The 26,470-nt window shown below is 42.2% G+C and overlaps 1 protein-coding gene across 3 annotated transcripts in view; it reads right to left on the reverse strand.

Moving 5' to 3' along the window:
- The window catches only part of MAP4 (microtubule associated protein 4), a 166,965-nt gene that overhangs the window by 84,573 nt on the left and 55,922 nt on the right, over window positions 1–26,470 (reverse strand). For all 3 annotated transcript variants that reach the window (XM_080611880.1, XM_080611881.1, XM_080611882.1), the window contains exon 4: window positions 17,782–17,844. In XM_080611880.1, coding sequence (XP_080468006.1) covers window positions 17,782–17,844 — 63 coding nt within the window. The remainder of the gene's footprint in view (window positions 1–17,781; window positions 17,845–26,470) is intronic.

Raw genomic sequence — 26,470 nt, forward strand, 5'->3', positions numbered from 1 at the left:
AACAAAACCCATGGTTTGTAGAATACCTACATATTCAGAACAGAAGTGTCTCAACATACGATCAATTCTAACATACTGACTAGGGTCATTTGAAGTAACTAACCTGAATAGGGAAGAGTGCCAAGGTGGTCTCCAGAAGCCAGTCCTACAGCTGGTAACCAGTACCTGTGTCTGTCACATGGGGCTGGGCTTCAAAGACTCTCTCACCTTCATCTAAGAAAGCTTAATCCCATCAACAACGTTCCAGTCAATCTTTTTAACAAGTAATTCTAGTCTCCCATGTGTGGCACTCTCACCCTTCAATAATATTTACCTAAAAATGTAATTTAAGATTACCTGGGTTTGTATGTGGTTTGTTTCTATGCTGTAAGCCATAACTGCAGCTAGAGTCACAGATGGTGCTATGGAAGTGGTGCAGCTGAACTGGGAAAGGTGACAATGTGACACTTCACATTGCAATACAAGAATCCTATTTTGTAGCCACACTTTAATATTAATGAATTTAATGTCAGCATGTATTAGAGCTAGATATTAGATGCTTGTTCTCTGCTGTCAGAAATACTCTTGGACTTTCTACCCTGGTGATGAATTTCATTCCTCAGCAGCACATCTTAAACTGGCACCAAGAAGAGAGATCTTAAAGCACAAAAAGCTGTGTACCAGTTAAGGCAGAATATGTGGCATCATATCAAGAACGCAGACACCTCTAACCTCTCTCCTCTGCCAAATCCCATTAACACGGCACAGTTCATACAGCCATTACAGACTGATGAGGAGACCCACAACAGCTTTCTGCTGGCAAACGCTTTCACATCTCAGGTCCTGATGCTCTGCCTGCCAGTTTCTGGGTGGGAAGCAACAACTTTAATGGTTGGCTCATGAAAACTCAAGTTCTCCTCCCAACATTTTCACTAAATCACCATGTGGCATCATCATGAACTACCAGTGCATTTTCCCCTTGATTCTGGTAAAGAGCCAATTAAATTTATAAGCTTTAATCTGCACAGGAAAGAGGACTCCAGAAGAACAAAATGCCCTACAGTCATATCTGAGGAAACCACCAACCCTCTTAAACACAAGTAACTGCTAAATCCCCAGCAGTTCAAAAAGAGCGGAGAAAGACAGCATGTTTAGCGAGACACTCTGTTTTTTCAGGAAGCCAGACTAACCTGAGGGCATGGAAAATCTAACTTGTCACAGACAACTACAGAAAATGCTTTTTCAGAATGGGTAGGTCGAACCTAGTGTGCTTTAGTCAAGAGGATGAAGGTTAAATCACGTAAGTTACATGAAAAAATAAAATCAAGCATCCCTTCCAGATAATTTCTTTTCTGGGATGAATCATGTTTTGTTCACTTCCTAGAGTGTCATGTCACTTCAGTGCCTCGCTAAGTCATTTCTAGTTTCATAGCAGCCTACAGCACCAATTGTCTACAGAAATATCTATAGCCCTGAAGCTGTATGATCCCTCCTAAGGGAGCTGCTAATCTTGCATAGTTTAAGAGGCATTGATTAAATGCAAACAGCCAGATGCCTGCTAAGAAATATCAATTCCTACCCAGTCATCTCCAGGAAGCAGCTTATTTTGCCATTCAGTGCTGCTAAAATGAGCTGCCAGATTATGGGAACAGCCTCCTCTTCAGAGACCACATCATCTCCCCATTACAGAAACCATGATCCTACCCCCATCCATTACAGCAGGAAAGAGCAGCTTCAAGCATGAAGGGACCAACTCTGACACATCGAAGTGAGCTTTTATCACATTGGATGAAGGAAGGGAGATGTCACACAGTATTCATCAACGTAAATGGAAAAAGAAGGAGCACATACTTAAAAAAACCTGATCCAACATTGCATTTTGCAAAATTTCCAAGAACAGGGTAAGCCTCATTTGCAGCATTACCTCCAGGAGAAGAAATCCCTTCAAAGAGGAACAGGCAAAGCACCCAGGACAGAAGAGGACAGCAGGATCCTGAGCATACCTCTTTGGCTTGTTGCAGAGTTTTTTAACTCCAGAAAGTTGCAAAGCAAATTATTTGGCAATAATTCAGGTAACATTTATGCTATACTGGACAAAAGCCTGAGTATTTAGAAAACACAAACTCTACTGAAGGTGTATCTCGTATGAGTTGGAGCTGGCAATTAGCTGCACAAATTGCACCAAAAAAGCAGCAAAAAGGGGGATTACTGATGAGCATAGTTATTTCTTTATTTTTCAGCAAATTACTCATGCAAGACTAAGTGAGCTGAATTTGCTCAAGAATATTTCTGTAGAGAACAGTTTTATGGTGTTTAATGAGGAAACACTAGCAGCCAGCTTGTTAAGCATCTAAGCTGAATTTCCACTTGCTTCACCATTTAAAAGACACACTTGCTCTGAGGTGTAGATTTACTCTCAAGCAACCAAAGCTCTTCTCTTGCTCAGCCCCACCATATCTAGATATGCTTCTTAACTACAAGATTTTTCCAGAAAAGATCAGATTAATCCAAGATTACCCCTGGTACTAGTCAACACCACTGAAATGAGAATGCTGTGATAACAACAGATGCAGCATAGCTATAAATGATAAAATGCACAACATAATCAGCCTTACCCTATTTTCAGTGATGGGACTGAAATGGAATAAGATTAAAGAGCTAAGGCCTCCGACTGAGCTACAACTAGAGCCAGGATTAGGGAAGTTTCCTAACCACCAGGTTCGTCTTTATGAGAGGTTGCATGCCCTCTCAAAGCCATTCTGACATCCTAGCACACAGTTCTTTCTGAATTTATTTGTAAGCAGGATAAACTCCTATTAAATCAGCTTTTATAAACAGAACCCTCATGCTCAGAACAGGAAGAAGAGGTGAAAAAAGGAAAAGAGCCTGTGTACTGGGAAAAGAAGGCAGAATGCTGGAGCAGTGTGGAATCTTTTAAACAACAAACCTTCTGGCAGACTCTGCTGTACAGAGGTTTAGCTGGAGCTCCCAATGGGTATCAGAGGCAGCAGCTGCCAGCCACCTTGCTGTTCATGCCTTCATATGGGCAATGACATAAGTAGGACATGGAGCTGCTGGAGCAAGTCTAGAGCAGACCACAGAAATGCTCTGAGGGCTGGAGCACCTCTGCTATGGAGACAGGCTGAGAGAGCTGGGCTTGTTCAGCCTGGAGAAGAGAAGGCTCCAGGGGGACCTTACAGCAGCTTCCAGTGCCTAAAGGGGCAAATAAGAAAGCTGGAGAGGGGCTTTTGACAAGGGCAGGTAGGGACAGGACAAGGGGGAATGGCTTTAAACTGACAGAGGGGAGATTGAGATGAGATGTGAGGAAGAAGTTCTTCCCTGTGAGAGTGGTGAGGCCCTGGCACAGGTTGCCCAGAGAAGCTGTGGCTGCTCCATCCCTGGCAGTGTTCAAGGCCAGGTTGGATGGAGCCTGGAGCAACCTGGTCTAGTGGAAGGTGTTCCTGCCCATGGCAGGGGTTTGGAACTGGATGAGCTTTAGGGTTCCTTCCAACCCTGACCATTCTGATTCTATGAGTACATCACTGCAGAGTTGCACTCCTATTTGCTTTTTGCTGTTAGCTCAGTAGCTTATCCCTGGGGCTTGCCCACATCGCCAACTCAAAGGCAAATATTTAGCTAATGGATCTACTGTGAAATATAAATACTTATTATTAAGCTAAATAATTAACCCAATCTAACAGAAAAATTATAATAAAATGTTCCGACTAAACTTAATTTTGATGTGTCTTTTACAGTACTATTTGTTTTATTTTCCTTACAAGATTATATGCACAAAAATATTCTGGGTACATAGAAAGGGAGTTCTGAGAAACGGCAATCAAGCTGATTTTGTGTAAAAGCTAATGAACTTGAAGGATGGCTGGAGAGAAAAAGGATTCACACTGTCTATTAGAAATGAGTCTGCACACTTCTTCAAGCACACTCCCCCAAATCACTTGGTTTACACGCATTAATAAGAGGTTAAATTCAAGATATAAGCTCAAAAGCTCATAGCTTGAATATTTTAAGTAACAGCTCCTTGCTTGGGAAATTCAAGCTTAGTAAATAACACAATAATTCATCAAGCTGTCAGGTGTTGACTAGAACAACTCTCAAACACACTGCAAAACCTAAAGGTTTTGTATTACCATTTTTAAGATCTTACTAAGCCTCACCATAAAGCTTTTAATATATCTCTCAACATATGTACTACTTCATTATAAGCTGTTTTTATTTTCTATTCAACAAGACAAATCAGGACACATTCCACCTTTGAAACAAAGTTTAGAAGCAAAAAGTGAAAAGCCGAAGTAGCAGGTTGCTAGGAAAATACCATTTGAGAGAGACACAGCCATGGAAACAGCTGGGGGGGTGTTGGTTTTTGGTTGGTTGGTTGTTGTTGTTCTTTTTTTTTTTATTAAAAAAAAAAAAAAAAAAAAGGCTCTCCTTTTCCTTGTAGCCACAACTGGAGCTCTTTTGGGAACCTAGAGCAATATTTGGTACAAAAGCCTGCTGGTTTTCTGAAAAACCTACACCCTTGCTAATTCATAGAATTACAAGCGGGTTTGGGTTGGAAGGGACCTTAAAGCTCATCTGGTTCCAACCCCTTGCCACAGGCAGGGACACCTTCCACTAGACCAGGTTGCTCCAAGCCCCGTCCAACCTGCCCTTGAACACTGCCAGGGATGGGGCAGCCACAGCTTCTCTGGGCAACCTGTGCCAGGGCCTCACCCCCTTCTCTTTGTTTCCTTAGTTCAAAGCTTTGTTTCCTCACACCACAGCACCACCACAGCCCAGAAACAGCGATGTTTTCAGTGACATACTCGGTGTCTTGAGCCTCATGGGGAGTTGCCCAAGGTGCAAGTCCCTCTTTGGCCCTAGGGAAGGGGAGCACTTAATAAAGGAGATCCTGCCATGCTCCACTTTCCTCCACATAACAGAGCTCGTTACACAACTACTTAAGCTGATTTGCTACAAGCAGCAAACAAGACTAGGCCCGGGAAGAAAAGCTTCTTGAGCACATCAATTAATAGATCTAAAAAAGTGGACTGATTTCTGTCGGAGTAGACTCAACCTCAGGATCCGATCAGAATTTTGAGACAGCCAGTCTAAGGGTTAGCTTCTCAACACTCCAATTCCTTGTGTATTAGCAAATACATACCATCAGGAGCCAACTCAGAACTTGCTACTAAACACAGCACCTACACTAAAAAGCATCTCCAAGCAGAAAGTACTGCAAATTGCGTGCATGCCTGATTTTACAGTTACACCATACAACCATATAAATGTTATATGGTGCACAGTTATATGGGTTTGCCATTTTTTTTTTTTTTTTTTTTTTTTTTTTTGGTTTCTGTTCAGGGTTTTTGGAGGTTTTTTTGTTTTCACAGAATCACAGAATGGTTTTGTTTGGAAGGGACCCTAAAGCTCATCCAGTTCCAAACTCCTGCCACGGGCACAGACACCTTCCACTAGACCAGGTTGCTCCAAGCCCCATCCAACCTGGCCTTGAACACTGCCAGGGATGGGGCAGCCACAGCTTCTCTGGGCAACCTGTGCCAGGGCCTCACCACTCTCACAGGGAAGAACTTCTTCCTCACATCTCATCTCAATCTCCCTCTGTCAGTTTAAAGCCATTCCCCCTTGTCCTGTCCCTACCTGCCCTTGTCAAAAGCCCCTCTCCAGCTTTCTTATTTGCCCCTTTAGACACTGGAAGCTGCTCTAAGGTGCCCCTGGAGCCTTCTCTTCTCCAGGCTGAACAAGCTCAGCTTTCTTAGCCTGTCTCCACAGCAGAGATGCTTCAGTCCTCTTAGCTTGTCAACACTCCCCTTCCTTCATGTATTAGCAAGCAAGTACCATCAGAAGCCAACTCAGACTGGGCCCTCCTGCGCCTCCAGTGACGTCAAGATACAAAATCTCTAGCAAGAATAACTTACTATTATAGAATTTAATTCCTTTTCCCAATAGAGTTCATTGAATTCACCAAACCCACAACTTCTGTCATAGTGCCAAGGCTATCAATTACAATTACATTAGATTGAGGGAGTTTCAGAGAAACACACCCTCCTACAAGTAGGAAGTACTTGCGTTTGCAAACAGCCAGCAGCCACACTTACAAGAATCAAGACAGTATGTACATTTATTTTGGGTAGGAACTGAAATTTCAAAGTCTATTCAGACTCATAATTATTAATTTTAAGTCATTTCACTTTGAAAAGTTATTTCTATTTAACACATAGACAAGCAAGTTAGACGTCAGAAATCTATATCTGCCCAAAGCAGGCATAGGAGAAATAGATGTATGTTGTGAAAATGGATAAAAGATGTGTGAAGTGCTACTGGATCACTGCATGAAGCAAAAGCATAGGCATCAGTAAGGTTCACAAAAACATGTGGTGTATTTCACATAAACCCAAACACATTTTTAGGATTTGTCTCCACCAGGCAAGGAGCCCTCTGCAGAAGCCAGCAGCCATTCGGTTCCTTGCTTTGGTTGCTGGCACAGGGACTGTGCTTTTCCTAAGCCTAAAGAGCAGAAAGTAACTGCTACCACAAAAGATACTTCTCACCTGAATGTTTTTGCTCCTCTGAACAAAATCCTCCAGGACAAAAGGTATGGTGCTTGTATCCCTCCCCACATGGGACTCAGTACTCCTAGATTAAGTAGGACTCTGAAAAGGCAGCAGCTTTTGCAGGAGATGACCTGAACTGTTCCGCCTGCCTATGATTTCATAAGGAAGTGGAAGATAAAAGCTGTCGTTCCAAAGGCTTTCATCAGTTTGTATGTGTGCATTTAGCGTAATACAGCGGAGAGTCCCTTCTGCTTGGATGATCAAAGAAAACATTAATATACCAGACATGACACTGATGAGCAAGCTGCACATCCAGAATCTTCAAAAGAGGCTGATGAAATTCCTTGGAAGCAGCCTGATTTTTGTTACAAATAGGTACACACAGGGGTGCATATGACGATGTACTTCCAGACCATAGGGTTCAGCAATTACCCTGGAACCAAAGTAATCTGCCTATCAGTGCCCAATAAAGGTACCATGAACAGACTGACTTACAGTCAACAGCATTCAGACTCCCTTTAAAGAAAGAAGAGATGAGTTGATCAGTGTACAGCTACCTATGTGGAGCTGAGGATCTTAAAGGTCTTTTGCAACCTAGCTGATTCTATGATTCTATACTGGAAGTAAATTCCTCAAAGTTCTGCTTGCTTGAAGTTCACTGAATTTAAAACAGAAATAAGAAAGTGTTTGGGTTGTTGTTTTGTTGTTGTTTTGGTTTGGTTTGGTTTTTTGTTGTTCTGTTTTCTTTGAGGGTGTAGTTGTTTGCTTGGTTTTTAATAAAAAGAACATTTCTGACAGAAACGACACAGAACTTACCCCAAGAAAACAGATTATTTACAACGTTTCAATGATGAAGGAAATCAAAACCATTATTTATAGCAAAAAACGCTATCTGTCTGGCATGGAACTTGCTCACCGAGGACTACCCTGCATTGCAGTGTTATGAATCATAGAACCATACAATCCCAGGTTGGAAGGCATGTCAATGATCATCTGGTCCAATCTTTGTAGGCAAAGTATGACCTAGACTAGATGGCCCAACACCATGTCCAGCCCAATCTCAACTGTGTCCAGTGCTGGGGAAAAACACCGAAAGCCTTAGAGGTACACTACAACACTTAAGCTTCTTTGCACTAAAATTTCATCCATGAAAAAAGTTTTTGTTAGTAGCAGCTTGTTCCTCCTCCACACAGAGAAATAAATTTCCCCTATTTAATCTTCCACAGTCACAGTTCTTCAAATAAGTTATTCTCAGGATATCAGAGACTCACAGGGTCATCTCAAGGTTCACACGAAACCAGCATTCTGAGCTGAATATTCACAAAAACATCCAAAGTCTTAACAGAAAGAAGGAGTTAGAAAATTGTAGCACAAATTACTGCCTTTCAGGACACCCTCCTCCATGCTGATCGGTAAACATCTACACCGCTTCCACCCCAAATGGAACTATTCAACTCACTGAGATATAGAAGAGCAAGTTAAAGACTTAAAGCTCTTAAATGAAGTACTTTTAGCACAGACATGTAGTGTTTTAATGCCAAGCTGCTGTAAGACCTTATGTACACTTAAACAACCATTGTTGAGCAGCTCTTAATGCACCTTTTCAGTTTGTAAGAACTCAAATATCCATCAGGTATGTTGACCTAGAATACAGTCAAACAATACAGAAAAGTTGTATTAATAAAATACACATTGAAGTGACAGATCTGTGACCCTGTGATCTCATGAGTCATCTTCACTGCGATGGGAGTGCTCAGTGACTTCTCTCCCCTGCACGACACTCCACCAAACACTCCAGCCATGTGAGAATTACAGACCTTGATCTAATCGAGGGCATGGAAAGGGCTCTTCAGAGCCATCAAGTTTTCTAAGTCAAGTTGTGTTCTAAGAAAAGATTTACCCTGATATCTCTCACATTCCCAGTGATCATGAGTTTTTCAACATCTGGAAAGTTTCTTTAAGCTTTCTGAATTGTTTGGGAGTAGCTCATGAGGTGAGATTAAGCTAACCTCTACTCAGCTCCTCCGCTAGCTGTAGAAAGCCAAAATGGTTCTTCTTTGAAAGACCACTGGCTCCTTCAGAGCTACACAATGGGCACACAGCAAAGCAGGAACCTTCATCCTGCACATTCACCCCCAGGAATGAGGAGGACGCCACATATCCCCCAGCAGCACCTCTGACTCCTACCCAGGATCCTCACTAGAAGCCAGGGAGCACAGAGATACAAGACCCCCAACTTCTGCTCCCTGGGTCTCAGACCCCTGCAGCTAGATGCCCACCTTCCCCTACCCCATCCTGTATCTCAGGCCTGAAAACAATCATAAAAATCACAGAATGGTTTGGGTTGGAAGGGACCTTAAAGACCATCCAGTTCCACCCCCCTGCCATGGGCAGGGACACCTTCCACTAGACCAGGTTGCTCCAAGCTCTGTCCAACCTGGCAGGGATGGGGCAGCCACAGCTTCTCTGGGCAACCTCTTGCCAGTGCCTCACCACCCTCACAGGGAAGAACTTCTTCCTCAGATCTCACCTAAACCTCTCCTCTGTCAGCTTGAAGCCATTAAGGGCTTAATCACCCCCAAAAGATCAGACGCACAGAAAACCTTAGTCATACCCATCTACAGAACTAAACAATCTCCTCAATTATTCAGTTTGCTGCTTTTTTTAGACCAAAGCACAGAAAACCTGAACTCTCCTTTAGTGAGTATGGCTGGATGCAGACCCATTCTGAAAAGCCTGAAGAGCTCTCTCTTCAGCCCAGAAAATATAAAAGCCTTTATAAATAAACAACTGTGCCAAACGGGAAACATGCAGGCAGGTACAAGAGGAAAACCAGCTTTAATTAGAAAGTACACCATTAAGTATCCTATTTAGAAAGTGTTAAATATAAGGAACGACTTTTCCAGGGATTTTGTGGGGTTTGTTGGGTTATTTGTTTGGGTTTTTGGGGGAGTAGGGTGAGGGTTTCGGGTGGATTTTTTTGGTTGGTTTGTTCTTTAACTTCGTGCAGTAGCAACTTACTCAACAGCACAAGTGGGTTAGATAACAAACACCAAAGACTGAACTTCAGCTAGAGTGGCAGTTAAATCCTCCCATTGTATACATCATATCCTCAGAAATATTGCCAAGCATGAATTACCATCCCCCCCAGACATGCAATTTCTCTGTGAATCCTCACAAAAATCAAGCATTTTAAGCCAGAAGTGGTGCACTGCCACCAATCCTAGGTATTATTTTCTCTCTGCTTCATACATGCAGATGTTTGGTACCTGGTATGTCCAGCATGGAAACGAGCATCCATCTCATCCATCCCCAGCTCAATTTTACCCCTTGAGCATTGTAGGAAGAAGTTCTCCTTTCTATTGCTGCATAACCACACACCCCCAACAACAACAAAATCATGTGGCTCACAAAAATAATTTCCATTTTAATGTATTAACCATAGCAATTCTTTGAGAGGTTTCTTTTCCAACACGTCCAGCTGCAAAATCTTCCAGTTTAAGCCATTTACCTCTTTCAGCAATAACACCAGCACGGTTAGTCAGGCACCTGCAGATATTAACTACAAACAAGCAGCAGAATCCAAGACAACTCTCACCACAGTACAACTATTGAGAGGTTAGTTTGAAATGTTTATTAGGGCGATTTATTCAACACTGATGTACAACTTCACATCATACAAAGCATTGGAATCATTAAGAAAAATCAGAAGTGATAACAGACAAGCTTGTAAGCACAAGAAAGTTGAGTATATTCTGCAAAGATATAGTATCATCTCCAAAGACTGGAAGGAAGTGTGAGTAACATGAAATTTAAACAGAGAAGCACATTTGGTAGCTACCTGACTTTCTGAAAATAAAACCTGAAAAATGAAACACACATCCCTGCATATTCATTTACTACACTGAGTTTTCAGCAAGATACATGTGCATTTTCTGGGAGTGACAAAAGGTGAGCCACACCGCATTCACCCTCCTACACCCCTTTACGCCCACCCCCAAATACACAAAAAGAACCAGCTCTTCCTCCATCTACAGGTCACATTCACATTTGTAAACCTAATGACATTTAAAATAAAGAGCGTAAAAACGTGGTGGGAGAAAAGAAAAAAAGTGGTAGCTTAATGGAATGAATTATTCATGTTAGCAGCTGCAAGAGAGCCTAAGCCCCAGGGGTGCCCCTGCCTGCATTCACAGTCTCTGCTTTGGGCTGCTCAGAGCTCTGCTGTCCTGCTTAGCTCACCCTCATCCCACCTGAGTCCACTGAACTGGGGGCTCCTGCACCAGGCAGATCACTCCACAGCTCAACCAACCACTACAAGTGCTAGAAACTCCCCTCCAGCCAGTATGTTAAAGCATTATTGCATTTCAGTAAAATAAAGCAACTGTGGGAGAGGGAGAAAGTATGATATTCAGTTAATCTGAAACCTTCTATTATTCAATCAGAGAAATTCTCTCTGTAATTCATGATTTATTCTCTATTTCCAGGGCACAAATCTTTAAGCCCACTTAAGGCAGAAGGTGAGAAAGAATGGCTTGGGGAACCAAGTTAAAACACCTCCAAACTAGCCACGATGCTGCCTTGCTCCAAAATCAACCACATTACAAAAAAATAGCTACAAAGAGGCCTTTAAAAATAAAGCCAAGAACACAACAATCTCCTTATATGGCAACAAGCACCAAAAAACACCCCGAGAGGAAAGCACTTCATGACAACAAGGATCAAACACCTCTCCTTGCATCACATGCCACTGCTCATCCCTCACCTTTCAGTGCGACTGAGCAGATGACCAAATGTGTGAAGTTCAGCGGGTGAAATGGTCCAACAGGCTGCAGACCAGCATGAGATGGGCCTCCCACCCACTGAAAGGGCACTCATGAGGCTTTGGAGACTTGTCAAAGGTACAGGCTGTTGCCTATGTGCTACCATGTGGCATTATTTCCAGTAAAACCAGAGAGGGCAACCTGTGCCAGCCATGCTTGCCCATGTATCCTGTGTCCCAACTACCATTATAGCTCTAGTCCATGCAGAAACACTTATTTTTGTAGCTCAGCCAGAATCTGCTTGCAAAGGCTACTGGCTTTAAGTGTGGTGGCTCTGCACACAGGACTGGCAATGGAAGAGCCTGGCTTCGGCAGCTGAGTGCCTGTAGGCAATGAGGTTTCTTAGAAGTGACAGCTATCTACCTTGGAGGAGAAACCAATAGTGTTGCTTGTTCAGAAACTGGCACCATGAGGATCTCAGCTACTAACGAGGCTTGGAATGGTGGGTAAAGTAATAAATTGTTACCAAATTGGAGAACAAAAGCCTCAAGTTCTGATGCACATCATTAAACAAGCAGATTACACACAGTTCATTGCAGCAACTCTGCACACTGCCACCCTGGTTGGGGAGCAGGTGAGGCCTCAGATTAAAAAAATAACTAAATAATCAAGACTCCGCGGGTCACTATTTGAGGGAGATCTTCAAAGAAAACCTTTCGTTGAATAGCAGGATTCATTCAAGGTGCATTACAGTAAGTCATTAGTAGACAGCATCAGAATGTAGTCACAAGTACTGGTAGGGTACTAAGAATCCTCAGGTGCAAGCTACTTTCTTCGCAACAGGAAAATATAATTTTTTAGGCAAGTGAAGGTGTTAGAATGTTATCCTTAGGCACTCTGGAGCATCATGTCCTACCTTAAACTAGATTTGGGTTCAAATAAAGCCTGTACTTTTATCGGGTGTAGCAGGCAAGGTCCCTTTAGCTACATAACACAAACTTGAACAAAATGTTCACTCATCTACAAAAACCCTTAGCCTCATGTAAAATACTAAGTAGTCTCTCAAAATTCCAAAGAAGGAAATAATTTAGTTTTCTCCGTTGAATGGCAGTAACTAATACTTTTGTGTTTGGAAACCTTTGCACCTTTTATAGAGACAGCAGGAATTGTAATGGATTTGCTGACCTCTTGCAGTTTGCTTCAGGTTCAAACTGGGCAATGCCTTTTGGTGGTGCTGGAAACAGTCATAAATATTTCAGCATGGATTTAACAATTTAGTCCTAGATCTTTTCTTTCTCTCAGATGTAGAAAGGACAGACTATTTTTTATGCTAGGTAAAATTCCATCCAAAGTTGTCATTACCAAACCAAAGCTAGAGGCATGAAGTTAAAGAAAGACAATTTTCTTTCTTACTTCCAAGGCTTCAGAAAGCAATATGGCAGCAAAACAACTTCCTGAGGCAGGAATTTAGGGTTGATCGTTTTCCTTTATACCCCTAGTTGATGGCAAGCACTGGAACCCCACAACTGACCCCACAAAAGCCAGAGACAACTTGCTTGTGTCTTAGTAAACATGGGCTTTTCCTAATCTGTTTCTCAAGTCTGTGTAGTAAGTGCTATGATGTGAAAACCCATGTTTCAAAGAAGACAACATTATTAAAGATAAAAGCCTCCTAAGAGAAGGTTTCAAAGCAGCAAGGATAAAGGCAGGTAACAGCATTATTCTACAAGACTGCGGTGAGTATGGGAAGAAGGAAAAGGGGCTGCACTCATGGTGGACCCACCCGCTATGAAAGCACAACTTTAACATCAAACCTACTGTTATTAAGCATCCATGAAAAAGTATATAAATTAAATTTTAAAGTGGTTGAACTGAAAATGGAGCTGTAGTGGTGATTTAAAACCAGTGGGAGTGCTGAAATAGTGCAGTCCAAAACCATCATGCACATTTGTGCTTACACAAAGAAAGGAAGGTTTCAACAAGCACTGCAGAGCAGAGAGGGAGGAGGAGCAGGGCTGATCGGCCAACAGCACAGCTACCCTTTGGTTTCTTCTACACGCAAAGTCCAAGGATGTAAAGCAAGAGCTCTGTAAAATGCTGAAGATTTTAGAAGTGTAATGGCGGGTAGAAAAGTACACTGGTCTTGTATCAGTGGCAGCCCCAGTGTTAGGAGACAGTCTAGGCTTCTAGGAGGAGAAAATAGAAGAGAGGAAAAGAAGTAGGAGAGGGAAACGGGATGGGGAAAGGGGCAAAAAAGCGCAAGTCATTAGTAAACATGAACATTCAGGTAGCACACTGCACAACACGCAATATTTCATTTAGTGCAGCCAGGAGATTTGCCAAAAGCCAGTTAAGAAACATGTGGAATTTTGCTTTTAGAAGTGTCTGAAAATATATCACTAGTCATGCTATGGCTTGACATTGTGCCACATGCAAAAATCAGCTGTGATAAATAAAGATTAGTGACAAACAGTTATCAAGAGAGCAGCAGCTCAGGATGCTGCTTAAAAGCACAATTTGCACTGAAAACAGTGACTCAGTATTTTTGTGACCTGATCTCGGATGACAGAACAACAAGCAGGCTGGCTGGGGAGAAAGTCCATCTAGGGAGAGTATGAACACTGACAGCAATACTTCCCCAGATTATTTCTCACCTTCCAGCAAGATAATGACCAGGATCTTGGAACAAGAGATCTCCAGATTAAACCATATGCTCATCCTTGATGGATTTCTTTGCAGAAATTTGTTTTGTTTTTGTTTTTTTTTTTTAAATATATATATATATATGTAATTCCTTTGAACTCTAGGCAAATATCCTGCAATAAGGAGTTCCAAACATTGCACAGTTCAAAAATAAGACTTTTTGTTTGTTTGTTTGTTTAAACCTGCTGTTAAGGGTTTTACTAAGCATCTTTTAACTTTTGCATAGGGAAAGATAGCAGTTAGCTCCCTAACTCAACACCTGCAGCCATCAGTGAACATACAGAGTGGTCTGGGTTGGAAGGGACCTTGAAGACCATCCTGTTCCACCCCCCTGCCATGGGCAGGGACACCTTCCACTAGACGAGGTTGCTCCAAGCCCCGTCCAACCTGGCCTTGAACACTGCCAGGGATGGGGCAGCCACAGCTTCTCTGGGCATCCTGTGCCAGGGCCTCATCACCCTCACAAGGCTTAAAGCCATTCCCCCTTGTCCTGTCCCTATCGGCCCTTGTCAAAAGCCCCTCTCCAGATTTCTTGTCAACCCCTTTAGGCACTGGAAGCTGCTCCAAGGCGTCCCCGGAGCCTTCTCCAGGCTGAACAAGCCCAGCTCTCTCAGCCTGTCTCCATAGCAGAGGTGCTCAAACCCTCAAAGCATCTTCACAGCCTCCTCTGGACTTGCTTCAGCAAGTCCATGTCCTTCTTATGTTGGATGACTTATAATCTACAGTATAATTTATAATTATATTTTTATATATATAATATTACTTACAATTTATTATTATGAGTTATATTAACTTCCAAACTTATAATTTCTATGTGATTATAAGCTATTAACAATTTCTGCACACTGATTCATTCCCTTGAGTTGCACCAGACACGCACAGCTTCCCTCCAAACACTACACCAGCCGCTCTTCTATTCATCCTTATAAGGAAGAACAGAATTAATAGAGGTTCAGCCCATGTGCTGAGCACCCGAGCCAGAGCTCCAGGTCTGCAGCTCTCTAAGTCTCAAAACTAAAAAAAAACAAAAATCCACAAGCCAAATAAGCAATCATCACGTAAGGCTCAGCACTGCCAAGAACTGAACCCTTCAGAGAAGCAGCTGGTCTCTCCCTTTCAGGGAAAGCAAATGAGTGCAGAGGGTTCTTCTCTACCTCATGGACACAGGTTTGGACCCTCAAGTAAACAGCCAATATAAAGTTAACTGGTCATGTTTTTCCTTTACACTCTGAAATACTGAGCTATATGCATCCCTGCATCAATGGTTTAAATACATCCCTGTTATAATAAAGATAATTGAACAGTTAATCTAGGGGTTTGCCCCCAAGTTACATTAGCTTTGGATTTATGCCATCTAGTACATTAACGGTATTTTGGAGTGGGGCATCCTGTCTGGAGGCAGCACAGGCTGCCAAACCAGCACTAAAACTTCAGTCCTGATTAATTCTAACTCCTGCATACACATACACCAGATGCCTGTAGATAATGTTGCACATAATAAACCAGTAACAAGACATCACCCTGTTTTATTTGATAAGGTGATAATAAATAAACAAATAAATGTGTAGCAATGCTTCCTGTGATCTAGATGGAGAGACAGCAGACATCTGGATTCTCAAATAGCTTAACTACCTCTTTCCCCAATATTTTCCTTGAAGTCTGTTTCAGAATTCAACTCAAACACAGCTCTGCTTTTAAAAGCTCATTCTATAGCTCTTAACACTGCTTTTTGTAGCAAAAAGCTGGTTACCTTGAGCATCTCCTTTCTTACTCGTCTCTCAGCTACTTCATTTCCCACCTCTGCAATGAGCCCACATTGCACATCCTTAAGAATAATTTCATCTTGAGAGACAGATTAGGGAAGAGATCCAGCTGAAAACAAGTAAGCCAGCCAAAACTTAAGGTGGCTTAGGGCCAGGGACTAACAGCTTTAGGCAGCACCACCTATTTAAAATGGAACGAGGCACTGCTGAAGTCCATCACCTGGTGTGGAAGAACTCACCTGTATTTCTGCAGAGCATCAACTGCTCTTCAACTCTGAAAAAGTCCCCATTGTATGATTGAAAGTCAGTGTTTCTCCCTCACTCCCCAACACATAAACACAGCTATTTCAAGTATTCCACAGAGAAGGGGTAGGGAGAAAGAGCCTGTGAAGTAGTTGTGTTGTGTAAATCTTCTGTTATTCTGTTAGACCTAATTAACTTGATGCCCATGACTCTTCATCCTTTGACATGCTGTTCCTACCACTTTGATGTCACTTTTAGACAGCCTTTAACAAGAAAAAAAAAGTAAAATCCAACTCTAGGCCACAAAGATAGAACACATTAATAAATTAAAAAGCTCCCAACACATGAAAGTATCTTTGATCAAAGTTGTTTGCATTCAGTGTGTGAAGAGTTAAACCTTCAGAAAGTTAGCATTAAATAAACAAGATACTTTTTAAACACAATTGAGATGTTCAATAAAAATATTCCTATGCATTTAATTAGTTATACCTGGAGTATCATAAATCTGATTTTATTTCTGTCTCCATTTAGTTATATATATACTAAAAGAGAGAAAAGTATCCTTATAAGATTCAAGAGTGTTCTTAATTTCAGTTTGATACTAAATTCTAAAAGATGCACAGCTTCTTTCTGACCAGATTTACAATGGCAAATTAAGTACAAAGACCAATTTTTATATTCCCACCCTCAATAAGAAGATGAAGCTTGCTCACCTCTAAATAGAATTACAGCAAAGAAGCATTTTAACTCAGCCCCATCTCAGGGCCACACCAATGAACTAGCAAGGATGCCAATACTGGGCACATCCAAACCACCTCAGCAATGATCTGTGCTGCTAAAGCCGAGCTGGAGATCATGAAAAGGGAGACCAAATAAATAGCTCTTACCCATGACAGGATGACAATTGACTTCTGAATATTTCACCCTTGAGAAAATAGAGGTGCTATTGCAGAATAGTCTGTCAAAGCCCAAACCCTCCTCACCATAAAACAAAACAACCAGCTGGCTCCTGCACAGGCTGCAGAGCTGGTACTACTCATCCTGATTATGTTCAGGTAGAATTTGGTAGGAAACTCAATTCACAGTAAGAAAGTCTTATAAAAGAGACTCTTTTTTAGCCTTAACTGTAACTGCTAAAACATGACCTAACCTCAGCATGTCAGGCTGACTAGAAAGATCATTTTCCAGATGCCTCACAAGTCTGAAATAGTGGTCTACTTAATGCTGCATAAAAAAAAAAAAAAAAAGGTTCAGATGACCTCAACTTCATATTTGACATTGCTAAAGCAAGTATTAGGAGATACTGACAGCAGGGTAGTTTGGAGTGGAAGAAGCTGCTGAATAAACAGAGCAGTGTACTTTCAGGAGCAGCTAAGTAGTGAATAAAAAAACTGCATCAAAAGATGGGGTACTCAGAAGAGACATCACTGTTGGTCTCATGGAGAACAGGAAAAGTCGCACTCACAGGTCAGGGTAGAGTTCAGCTATAAGCCATTTAGGAACCACTACCCTAGAAGTTGCCTTCCAACACTGACCATGGATGAAGCATACAGTATCTTCGCAACAAGGCTTTATGCAAATAAAAAAATTCAAACTCAAAAGAGAATGAAGTTCTATTCTGTTAAAATTTCATTGAAAAGAGCATTAAAAATAAAATCAACTCCCTATGAAGAAGACTCAAAAAGAAGACACATTTGGTCACACCTGCATTAACAAAGAAAGAAATCAATGTGTTTCCTTCAAGCATTAAGCACATACCTGCGTGGTGATCTATTCCATGGTCACCATTTTCTACAACTGTTGGCCCAGAAGCTGAAGTATCTGCAAGAAAACAAAGGAAACGTTAGCACTGGATGAAGTTAATCTTAATCCAAATTTTAAAAATGACATTGTAAGGACTGTATGTTATTACTGTAATGTTATCAAAACCAGATAAGGGTGGGAATTTTTTACCCAAAAGTTGTTTTTCAAATTTGAAGGCATCACATGGCACCAAGTCAGCACAGCTTAAAACCTGAAGGAAAAGCTTTTCAGTCACAAATTCTAGTCCCATGAAGGAGACTCAAGGCACAACTAGAAGCTTCTTTATCTATCCATACCAAACTAAATTTTCCTAAGTGGCAGCACTAGACTCTGGATTTCCTTCAAGCAAATGATGTTTAGCCAAGCTGATGAACTTAACAGGCTTGGTGAGTGTGAGGCAAGAGCAGCTGCTGCTGTCAACCTGGACTTTAATGAGGCTTTTAACACCATCTCCCATAACATCCACATAGACAAACTGACAAAGCATGTTAGACAACTGCAGTGAGATGGACAAGAAACTGGCTGAACAGCCAGGCTCAGAGGGCAGTGGTCATGAGCACAAAGTCCAGCTGAAGGCCAATCAGTAGAAGTGTCCCCCAGTGGGGCCAATAAAATCTTCATTAGCCTGAACAATGGAAGAGAGCACACTCTCAGCAAAACTAGAAGGACTGGCTGATACACCAGAGGCTAGTGATGCCATCCAGAGGGACCTGGTGAGGCTGGAGAAATGAGCAGAGAAGAATCTCATGAAGCTCAACAAGGCAAAATACGAAGTCCTGCACCAAGGGAGGAATAAGCCCAGGCACCAGTATACAATGGGGGCAACTCACTGGAAATCAGATCCTGCAGGAAAAGCCCTTGAGGTCCTTGCCTGGGACCTGGTGGCCGCCAAGTTGAACATGAACCAGCAACATGCCCTCAAAGCAAAAATCAACTGAATCCTAGGCAGAGAACTGCCAAAAGGCTGAATTCTGAAGGGTGATTCTTTCTCTCTCTTCAGCAAGGTTGAGACACATTTGGAGCCCTAGGTACAGCACAGGACTTCCCAGTACGTGAGAGATGAGCTACTGGAAAGAGGCCAGTGAAGGGTCCCAAAGATGATGAAGAGACTGGAGCATCTCTCATATGAAGGAAGGCTGAGAGAGCCAGGGCAGCTCACCCTAGAACATGACTTGGGGGGGGATGCATACCAGCACCTGAAGGAGAGAGGCTGTAAAGAAGCCTGAGGCATGCTCTTGTCAGTGGAATCCAGTGACAGAACAAGAGCCAACAGCACAAACTAATTGCCCAGGATTTTTAAATATTGGTCTACATCAGTCATGACAAGTTTCCTGCAGAAAAAGCTATCCTAATGCTATTAGAAAAAAGGATCAGAAGGCCTCAATTTCAGCTTTGACAGCACACTGTCAGCACTGACAGCAGGTATCAGGGAAAGATTTAGACAAGGGTAGTTCAGGGTGGAAGATCACCAATTCCAAAAAAAAGGATATAAGATACTTACCACTAAGAGATTTACTCTATCTTGTTCTGCCTTTGTCAGATAAAATTTTAACAGGCACCAGGATTTTCACGCTGAGCTTAGAAAAGATGGCAGCAATACAAGACCTAGTGACAGCTAAGGCAACTGGGAACCAAAGAATGGAGCCCTAAACTTGGCTCTGCAGTCTTCTCAGTGGGCTGCCTTTGGAAAGCCACCCTGCTAACAGGGAGCTATCTCCAAGTGTGTATTGTTTTTGAAAATGCTGCTTAGAAACCATCTTTGGGAATAATTACGGAATTTCATTAATACGATACTTTTTTTTTTCAAGCACACTTGTTCTGTACTCACACAGTTCTTCCTAATTATCAAAATACACTAGTGAAATTCTGTATTCACCCCATAATCTCTACACTGGGTTGCTGAGGGTCAATACAATCGCTTAGGCAAACTGCCTGAGGAACTTAATATATTTCAAATTGCTACTTTTGAGATCAGACTATGGGCATTACAAAAGTAGGTGGGTTGTGCAGGTGCAGGCTGTCAGCAGCACAGTATTTCTGCAGGTGATGACCACCATAACAGGTGAATATTACAAGACCATTACCTTAACTGAAATCATTATCCTTGTACCAAGTTTTAAAATACATATTCTAGTATCTTCTTCCATGAACTCCACTTAGTAAGCATTTACCAAATCTTCCAGTTGTGAAATAGTGAAGACAAATCATTGCAAGAACAAAGCTAGGTAACATTAGTTAAGTATAACAAGCAGCACAAGCTCTAAGAGCAGTTCAGCTCCTTAGGCCATCAGTTCTACTTAACGTGAAGAAACACTCAAGGCAATGGCTTGAAAAAAGTCCTCTAAGTAAAGTAAAATCAATCCCAAAGAGAGACACATTCAGTTACCTGGGGAGTCCCTTCCCTGAGCAAAAGCAGTATACTTCAGACACAGCACTTCAAGGTTAATCCAACCCTCAGTAAAGCAAAAGGAAAGCCTTTGCAGCTACTTTCAGAGGCTCATCCTGGTGTTCTACAAAAATTCAACATGAACTTGCCAGACAGCTTATAGAAAAACATACACCTACATCTTCTTCAAGTAGCTGAAAATACTACAGGAATCCCTGGACCTGTTTCTTAGCAGTTAAACACACCAGCTCCTCCTGCTGTCAGTCTTTACAAGGTCTGGTATTTACTCTAACAGTAGAACTGTCTTACGCAGTAACTGGGAGAACTACTGCCAGTTGCTGAATACATCCATCAGGCAGGGAGGAACTGGGGTCATGGAATGGTTCATACAACACAGCTTCACAGTTACCAAAAGGTACACATGGACTAACAAGGTCTTATATCTCCAAGAAATCACATTAAAGAGCTATGCAGGTCCTGCTGAACCCTCCAGTTAACAGCAGAGAAGCTTAGTTCAACTGCAAGAGCGATAAGTTCTCTTAAGTCCTGCTCAAATGGGTGTCATGACGCGGGTTTAATGGAAGTTGCTGACAACGGCACTTTAACAGAGGCTTCACAAGTCTTCCCCAGTCATCACTCAGGCAAAATGTGTCAAAAAGTCTTTTGCTGATGGGGAAAATAAACAGCAACACCCACTCCCTCACTACCACGACCCACAATATTACTCCTATTTCTTCAGTATTTAAACTGTAATTGAAAACTTGAGTGCAAGCTGGTTTAAATTGGACAAAACGATCACATACCACTTTCAGTTTCATTGGAACCTGATCATTTCACCTTGCACAGACAACAGAGCTGTTGAAACATTTTTCATAAAGTGGTCTGGGTTGGAAAGGACCTTAAAGACCATCCAGTTCCAAAGCCCCTCCCACAGACAAGGACACCTTCCACTAGACCACTTTGCTCAGAATTTTACATACCCTTCCCTAAACCCCCTCTCCATATCTCCTGTCGGCCCCTTTAGGCACTAAAAGCTGCTCTAAGGTCTTCTTAGAGCCTTCTCTTCTCCAGGCTGTGCTAGAGAAAGCTTACAAGAGACCTCAGAGCAGTCTCATGGTCTGGTCCTGATGCCACTACCGAATATCCATGCATTAAAAACAGGACTTAACTTGATCACAAATATGGCCAAACACAACAAATTACACATTTGGTCTGCAAGTCTGTCTGCATACTTTAAGCACTTGCTTCAGTTGCAAAAATACACTCATCTGTAAGACCGACCTGGTAGCACTTGGAACAAGGAGTTTGTGCACACTTCAAGTCAGCTCAGCACCGCACACAGGCCACTCTGTGGTGCTTCTGGCAGTCCAGTGCATTTCAGCTATTCAGAAAATAAACACTTCATCTGTAGAAGTTTCATTCTGAGACTGCTCTCCCAGGCAGCTAGTGATCCAAGCCAATTGTGTTCTATCAAAGAAAAGAGCCAGGACACCTCACCCTCCCCTACCAAGGACTCTGCAAACTTAAAATGAAACAAAACAGAAAAATCCTACCAAAACATCAGTCAAGCCTACCAAACAGTATGGTAGCTGAACACAAGGACAGCTCGAAGCCAGCTATGTTTCTGGCTTAACATTCCAGAGAGCTTACAGGGCTCTCACATCTGTGCAGCTTCCAGAATACAAGCACAAATCATTCCTTCAGCGAAGTTTCACCTTACTCAGTCCCATATATTCTCTCATTTGAAAAAAAAAGGAAATAAAATGTTAAGACATATATATTGAAAATCCTCCATTTGCTTCAACAGGAATTAGGGCAAAATAATAGGTTAAAGCCATTGCAGGGTTCCTCTCCCTCTCAGCACACTGACTAGTAACCATAGTGGCTGCTCTTCCCTGCATGCACTCTGCTAGCTGCAGCAGGTCCCTTCCGTGCCATCAGAGCCACATCAGGGGAAGCGGTTGACAAAGCTCCTACCACCAGAACGGCAGAGAAACCTGGCAGGTCCGATACAGGCAACAACTTTTACCTTACTCAAAAAGCTCTGCAAGCAGGCAGGGATAAGTTTGTCTTCCAGAAACTCAGGTCAAATCAAACAACTCCACCCAGCACCAGTAGTTTTCATTTTTATGTCTCTGAAGGTCAGCTCCTTTGGAGCAAATCAAATTTATTTTAGTTAGCTAGAGTGCAAGTGTGAAAGTACCCAGTGATCTTCCCAGGGCCAGCGCTCCTCCCCTCATCTTCTAAATTGCATAAAAACAAAAGCATGTCAAGATGTTGTAACTACATAATCCTCATCAGAATCACAAGATAGTATTTGCATCTGGCTAGTGGATCAAAGGATTGTTTTTATATAAACAAATTTAAGTCAGCATTCGCTAAACCGATAATCTCAAGCAAATGGACGGTGCCAATATAAAAAAACCTTAATCTCCAGCAGTGACTTGGCGTAGCGCACGTGGAAGTATAACCACGGCTGAGCACATTTCACTGACAGATCTGCAGCCTGCTCTGTACTAGGCTTGAGATACCAGAGGGCAAAAACCAAAATGGGCTCTCGGCAGACCAGCACAGATTGACAGGTTGTGGATGAGAGTTGTTTCACATTTCATCATCTTATCACATGTGTGTGGGCACAGGCTTAGTGGAACACAACTTTAAGAGAGCTTCGACAAAAATAGCCGTAAAGGGGAATAAAACCACTGACAGAGTGTCATGCAGTCAAAACTAGATGATAGCTCTTAAACAAATAGCTTACGCTATTTCAATTCGTGAATTCAAGTATTCTGTCTCAAAATGGCTTCTGAGCAGCAGTCAAGGTCATCGTCTCAGAGTCACCAAAAAAAGGCTTAAGAGTTTTGCTTGTCCTTTGGCATTCCAATACGACAAATACTTGTTTCGAGTTCTCAAGCTTCTCTCCCTAACCATGAAAATTAAAATAGAATTTGAATTTAAATAGAAGCCAAGGCTTCCTTTGTTTTGTGTTTTGGGATGCCAAAACTTTCAGAAGCACCAATGTACTGTCAGACAGGATGAAGAGCAGCATAGCTGCACCAGCAGGTCTGGCATCCAAGGACAGGGAAGGGTGGAATCCATGATGTCAGAGAACTCCAAGTGAAGTTCACTAATTGAGCACAAATATTACCTGAGTGATGCTAAACCAGTGTAAAGCAACTGAGCTAGAAAAAAAAATTACTTTAGCTTTGTGAACTGTAACAAACAGATTAATGCCTCCACTTGCGTTCATAAAACATGGGAAAAAAACCAAAATTTTGGCTTATTGAGACAACAGTTAAGGCACTCCTTCCTCCTTAAGAAAAGAGGCATATTACGTAGTTAAGCAACTCAATCCAAGATCCAGGCAGCTTTACAATACAATCTGCACTTCAAACAAGAAGCAGCAAAACCATTCTCACACTGAGATACACTCCTGACAGACGACTGGTACAAGGCCCTGTGCTGAAAGGAACCTGCAGTTTCTGAAGCTGGGCCATGATGTGCTGGGAAAGCAGCTGGAATCTGGGCTGGAGTATACAAACCACACACAGCTTCAGAGTGCACCTTCAGGATCACCTGGGCCTCCTGAGCCATATTTGTTTCACAAGCACCTGACAGATCTGAGAGCACACTCAGATCACACTCGATACTTGGTTTTGTGCAAAACTAAATACAGGGATTTATACCAGGAGAAGCTTTAACAACTTTGGGGCAGGAACAGGGATGGACAGACTTTGAGAGGGAGAAGGTGTTTAATGTATCATGACAGATAAAAATACAAGTACCTTGACATCATTGCCGACTTGTTTTAGTACCTCTGAAACTTTGGAGTATATGGAACATTCTCCATCTTTGGTTTCACATGTGATGAAGCGTCTAAACCTTCTTTTGCAAAAGCAAAGCATGTTGCTGCCTTCTGCAAGAAAGGCACTTACTCCTAGTGCAGAAAGCGAGGTAAAAGGACAGGGAAACGTTGCGGTTTGCCTGGCTCCAGGCTGCACAGCTGTTTCGTTTCCATCCCAGGGAGGATGTCTGGCTCTGGAGCAGTGCCTGTCCAGCAGCATCTTCCAGCGCAAGCAGAGCCATCTTGTGGTGATGTGTGCTTGAAATAAACCCCAAAGCCACTGCCCAGAGCAAACTTAACTTACTTCATCCCTTACATCATGCTCAGGATTGGCTTCCCTATGGAAAAACTGTATATGAAGCTAAGACTCATCGCCAAGTTTGTGAGCAGCGAGTGTAAGAATGCAGGACATGCACTTACTGTGTACAAGGCCACAAGCAGTTACGCCTCAGACTTGGCTTTGCACACAATTCCTCAACACCACCACAGTCAAACATTTCAGAAACAATACTGGTCCTCACTTGAGCTGAAACATTCCACAGGAGCAATGCTACCAGATGTTAAAGCACAGTATTTTCCTTTCAGATCTCTTTCTTTGCACTTTAGGATGCACATCTGTTACTTCACGTGAGCACCCTAACAAAAACTGCCACTACAGCCTCCATCACTTCAACTGGAGGCTCCCCAGTATCCTCTGAACTGCTTGGAGCCTTGGAATCCACAAGGAAAGCTAGCTCCAAACAGTGTAGCACCCTGTGTGCAGCACACACCCAAAGCGATCCTCCAGTGTTACATAAAGCCTACAATGTCATAAGAGGATTACCCCAGAATTTGCCAAATTGTGATGTCCAGCCAGGCGCTGGAAGGAGTAAAACCCTTTCTCCTTAAGCCTTGCTGTTCCAATGACATTTTAAAAGTTAACTGTTACTACAGCCTTCTTCTAGGACAAATTTGTAGGTGACCATACAACTGCTCACTCCATCTCCCTCACTTTCTCCATCTCTCTGCACTCACACAGTTCGCCCAGGTCCATAATGGGAGCCTAGCTGATTGTTAAACTTGGCTCCTGGGTTTATTAAAAAAGTGAAAGAAAAACCTGGAGTAGAAATAGAATAGCCAAAGCCTGACAGGACATATGATTAAACCTCTTCTGACTGGGGAAGGGCAATCTCAGCAGCAGAGACAGTGCTGTCTGAACACATCCATTCCTCTTAACATAAATAAATTAACAAGCGGAGGCTGAAAAGCCTGATCCATGAAAGCTACTTTCTCCCTCAGGAAAACAAATCTATCTGCAGTCCTATTTGGAGCCAAGGACATAGAACTCCTGCTGCCTTTCACATAGCAGTCATCCTTCCCCAAAAACTTCACTACACTAGAGCAACACTTAAAACCCCCAATTAAGGCCTTTTAATATGCTCTCCCAGGCTCATTTGTTCTATAGCATCGATGAAGGCAAGTACATTAAGCTTTACTTCTTTTTTTCCTCTTTTTAAATTTTAAACATTGACTAAATCTCATGGAAGAAATAGGTATCCTTATCACTTCAGGGAAAAACATACGTAAATCAAGACATAAACAGGACCAAATCCTAGAACTGGCCTGTAGTAAATTGACACTGCTGAGCCTGACAGTCCTTCCCCTCCTGGTACAAGGTGAGAAAGCTGAAAAACATTATCTTAGCCACTTAAGGCCAGCAAGCTGTCCAATTTCTTCAGTTAGGGTCTTGTTTTCATCTTGCTTAAGATTTAGATAATGCTCACATAGCTGTTCTCCAGCTATCCCAAGAAAGGGAAAAACGAATCTCCAAATCAAGCACGAGAAATTGCATCTCCCTCTCCCCCTTACCATGTAGGAGGGGAACTAGTTCTGCTCAAGCAGCCAACCAACCAGTTGTACAGCCAGGGAAGGCACTGTGAAAGGGAAGGGAAGTTTGGAGAAACAAGAACTGCAGATAAGAAACCTGGCTCAAAGGGAACCTGCATTAGCACCCCTATATCTCTGCCCACAGAAAGCAGTAGTTTCTCACAGGGCAGCTCAGCAAGTTTTAATTACCAAGCAAAACCAATAAGCCTCAGTATACCTGCTTGAAGAACCTGAAGTTACTTGAAATAGTGAGTTATGATGGTAACATTCAAAGGATACACATCTGGAAGGACAGAACTTAAGGAATTTATATTTTAAAACAATATTATATAATCATTTTAACGTCAAGAAATTCTGGTACTGAGATAGCTCAGAATCCAAAACTTTGATAACAAAGCATTATTTTAAGCCATCCTTAAACTTGCAACTATATGCAAAGTGCTAACAAGTCTTCATGTTTCTCTGTTACTGCCACTTCTGCAATGCTGAAATATAAAATCCCTACCATTAGAGATATCATAGCTGAGTACAGTACACATCAGAATTGACCC

Source organism: Psittacula echo, assembly GCF_963264785.1.
Source record: "Psittacula echo genome assembly, chromosome: 2".
In the NCBI taxonomy this organism is placed as follows: domain Eukaryota; kingdom Metazoa; phylum Chordata; class Aves; order Psittaciformes; family Psittacidae; genus Psittacula; species Psittacula echo.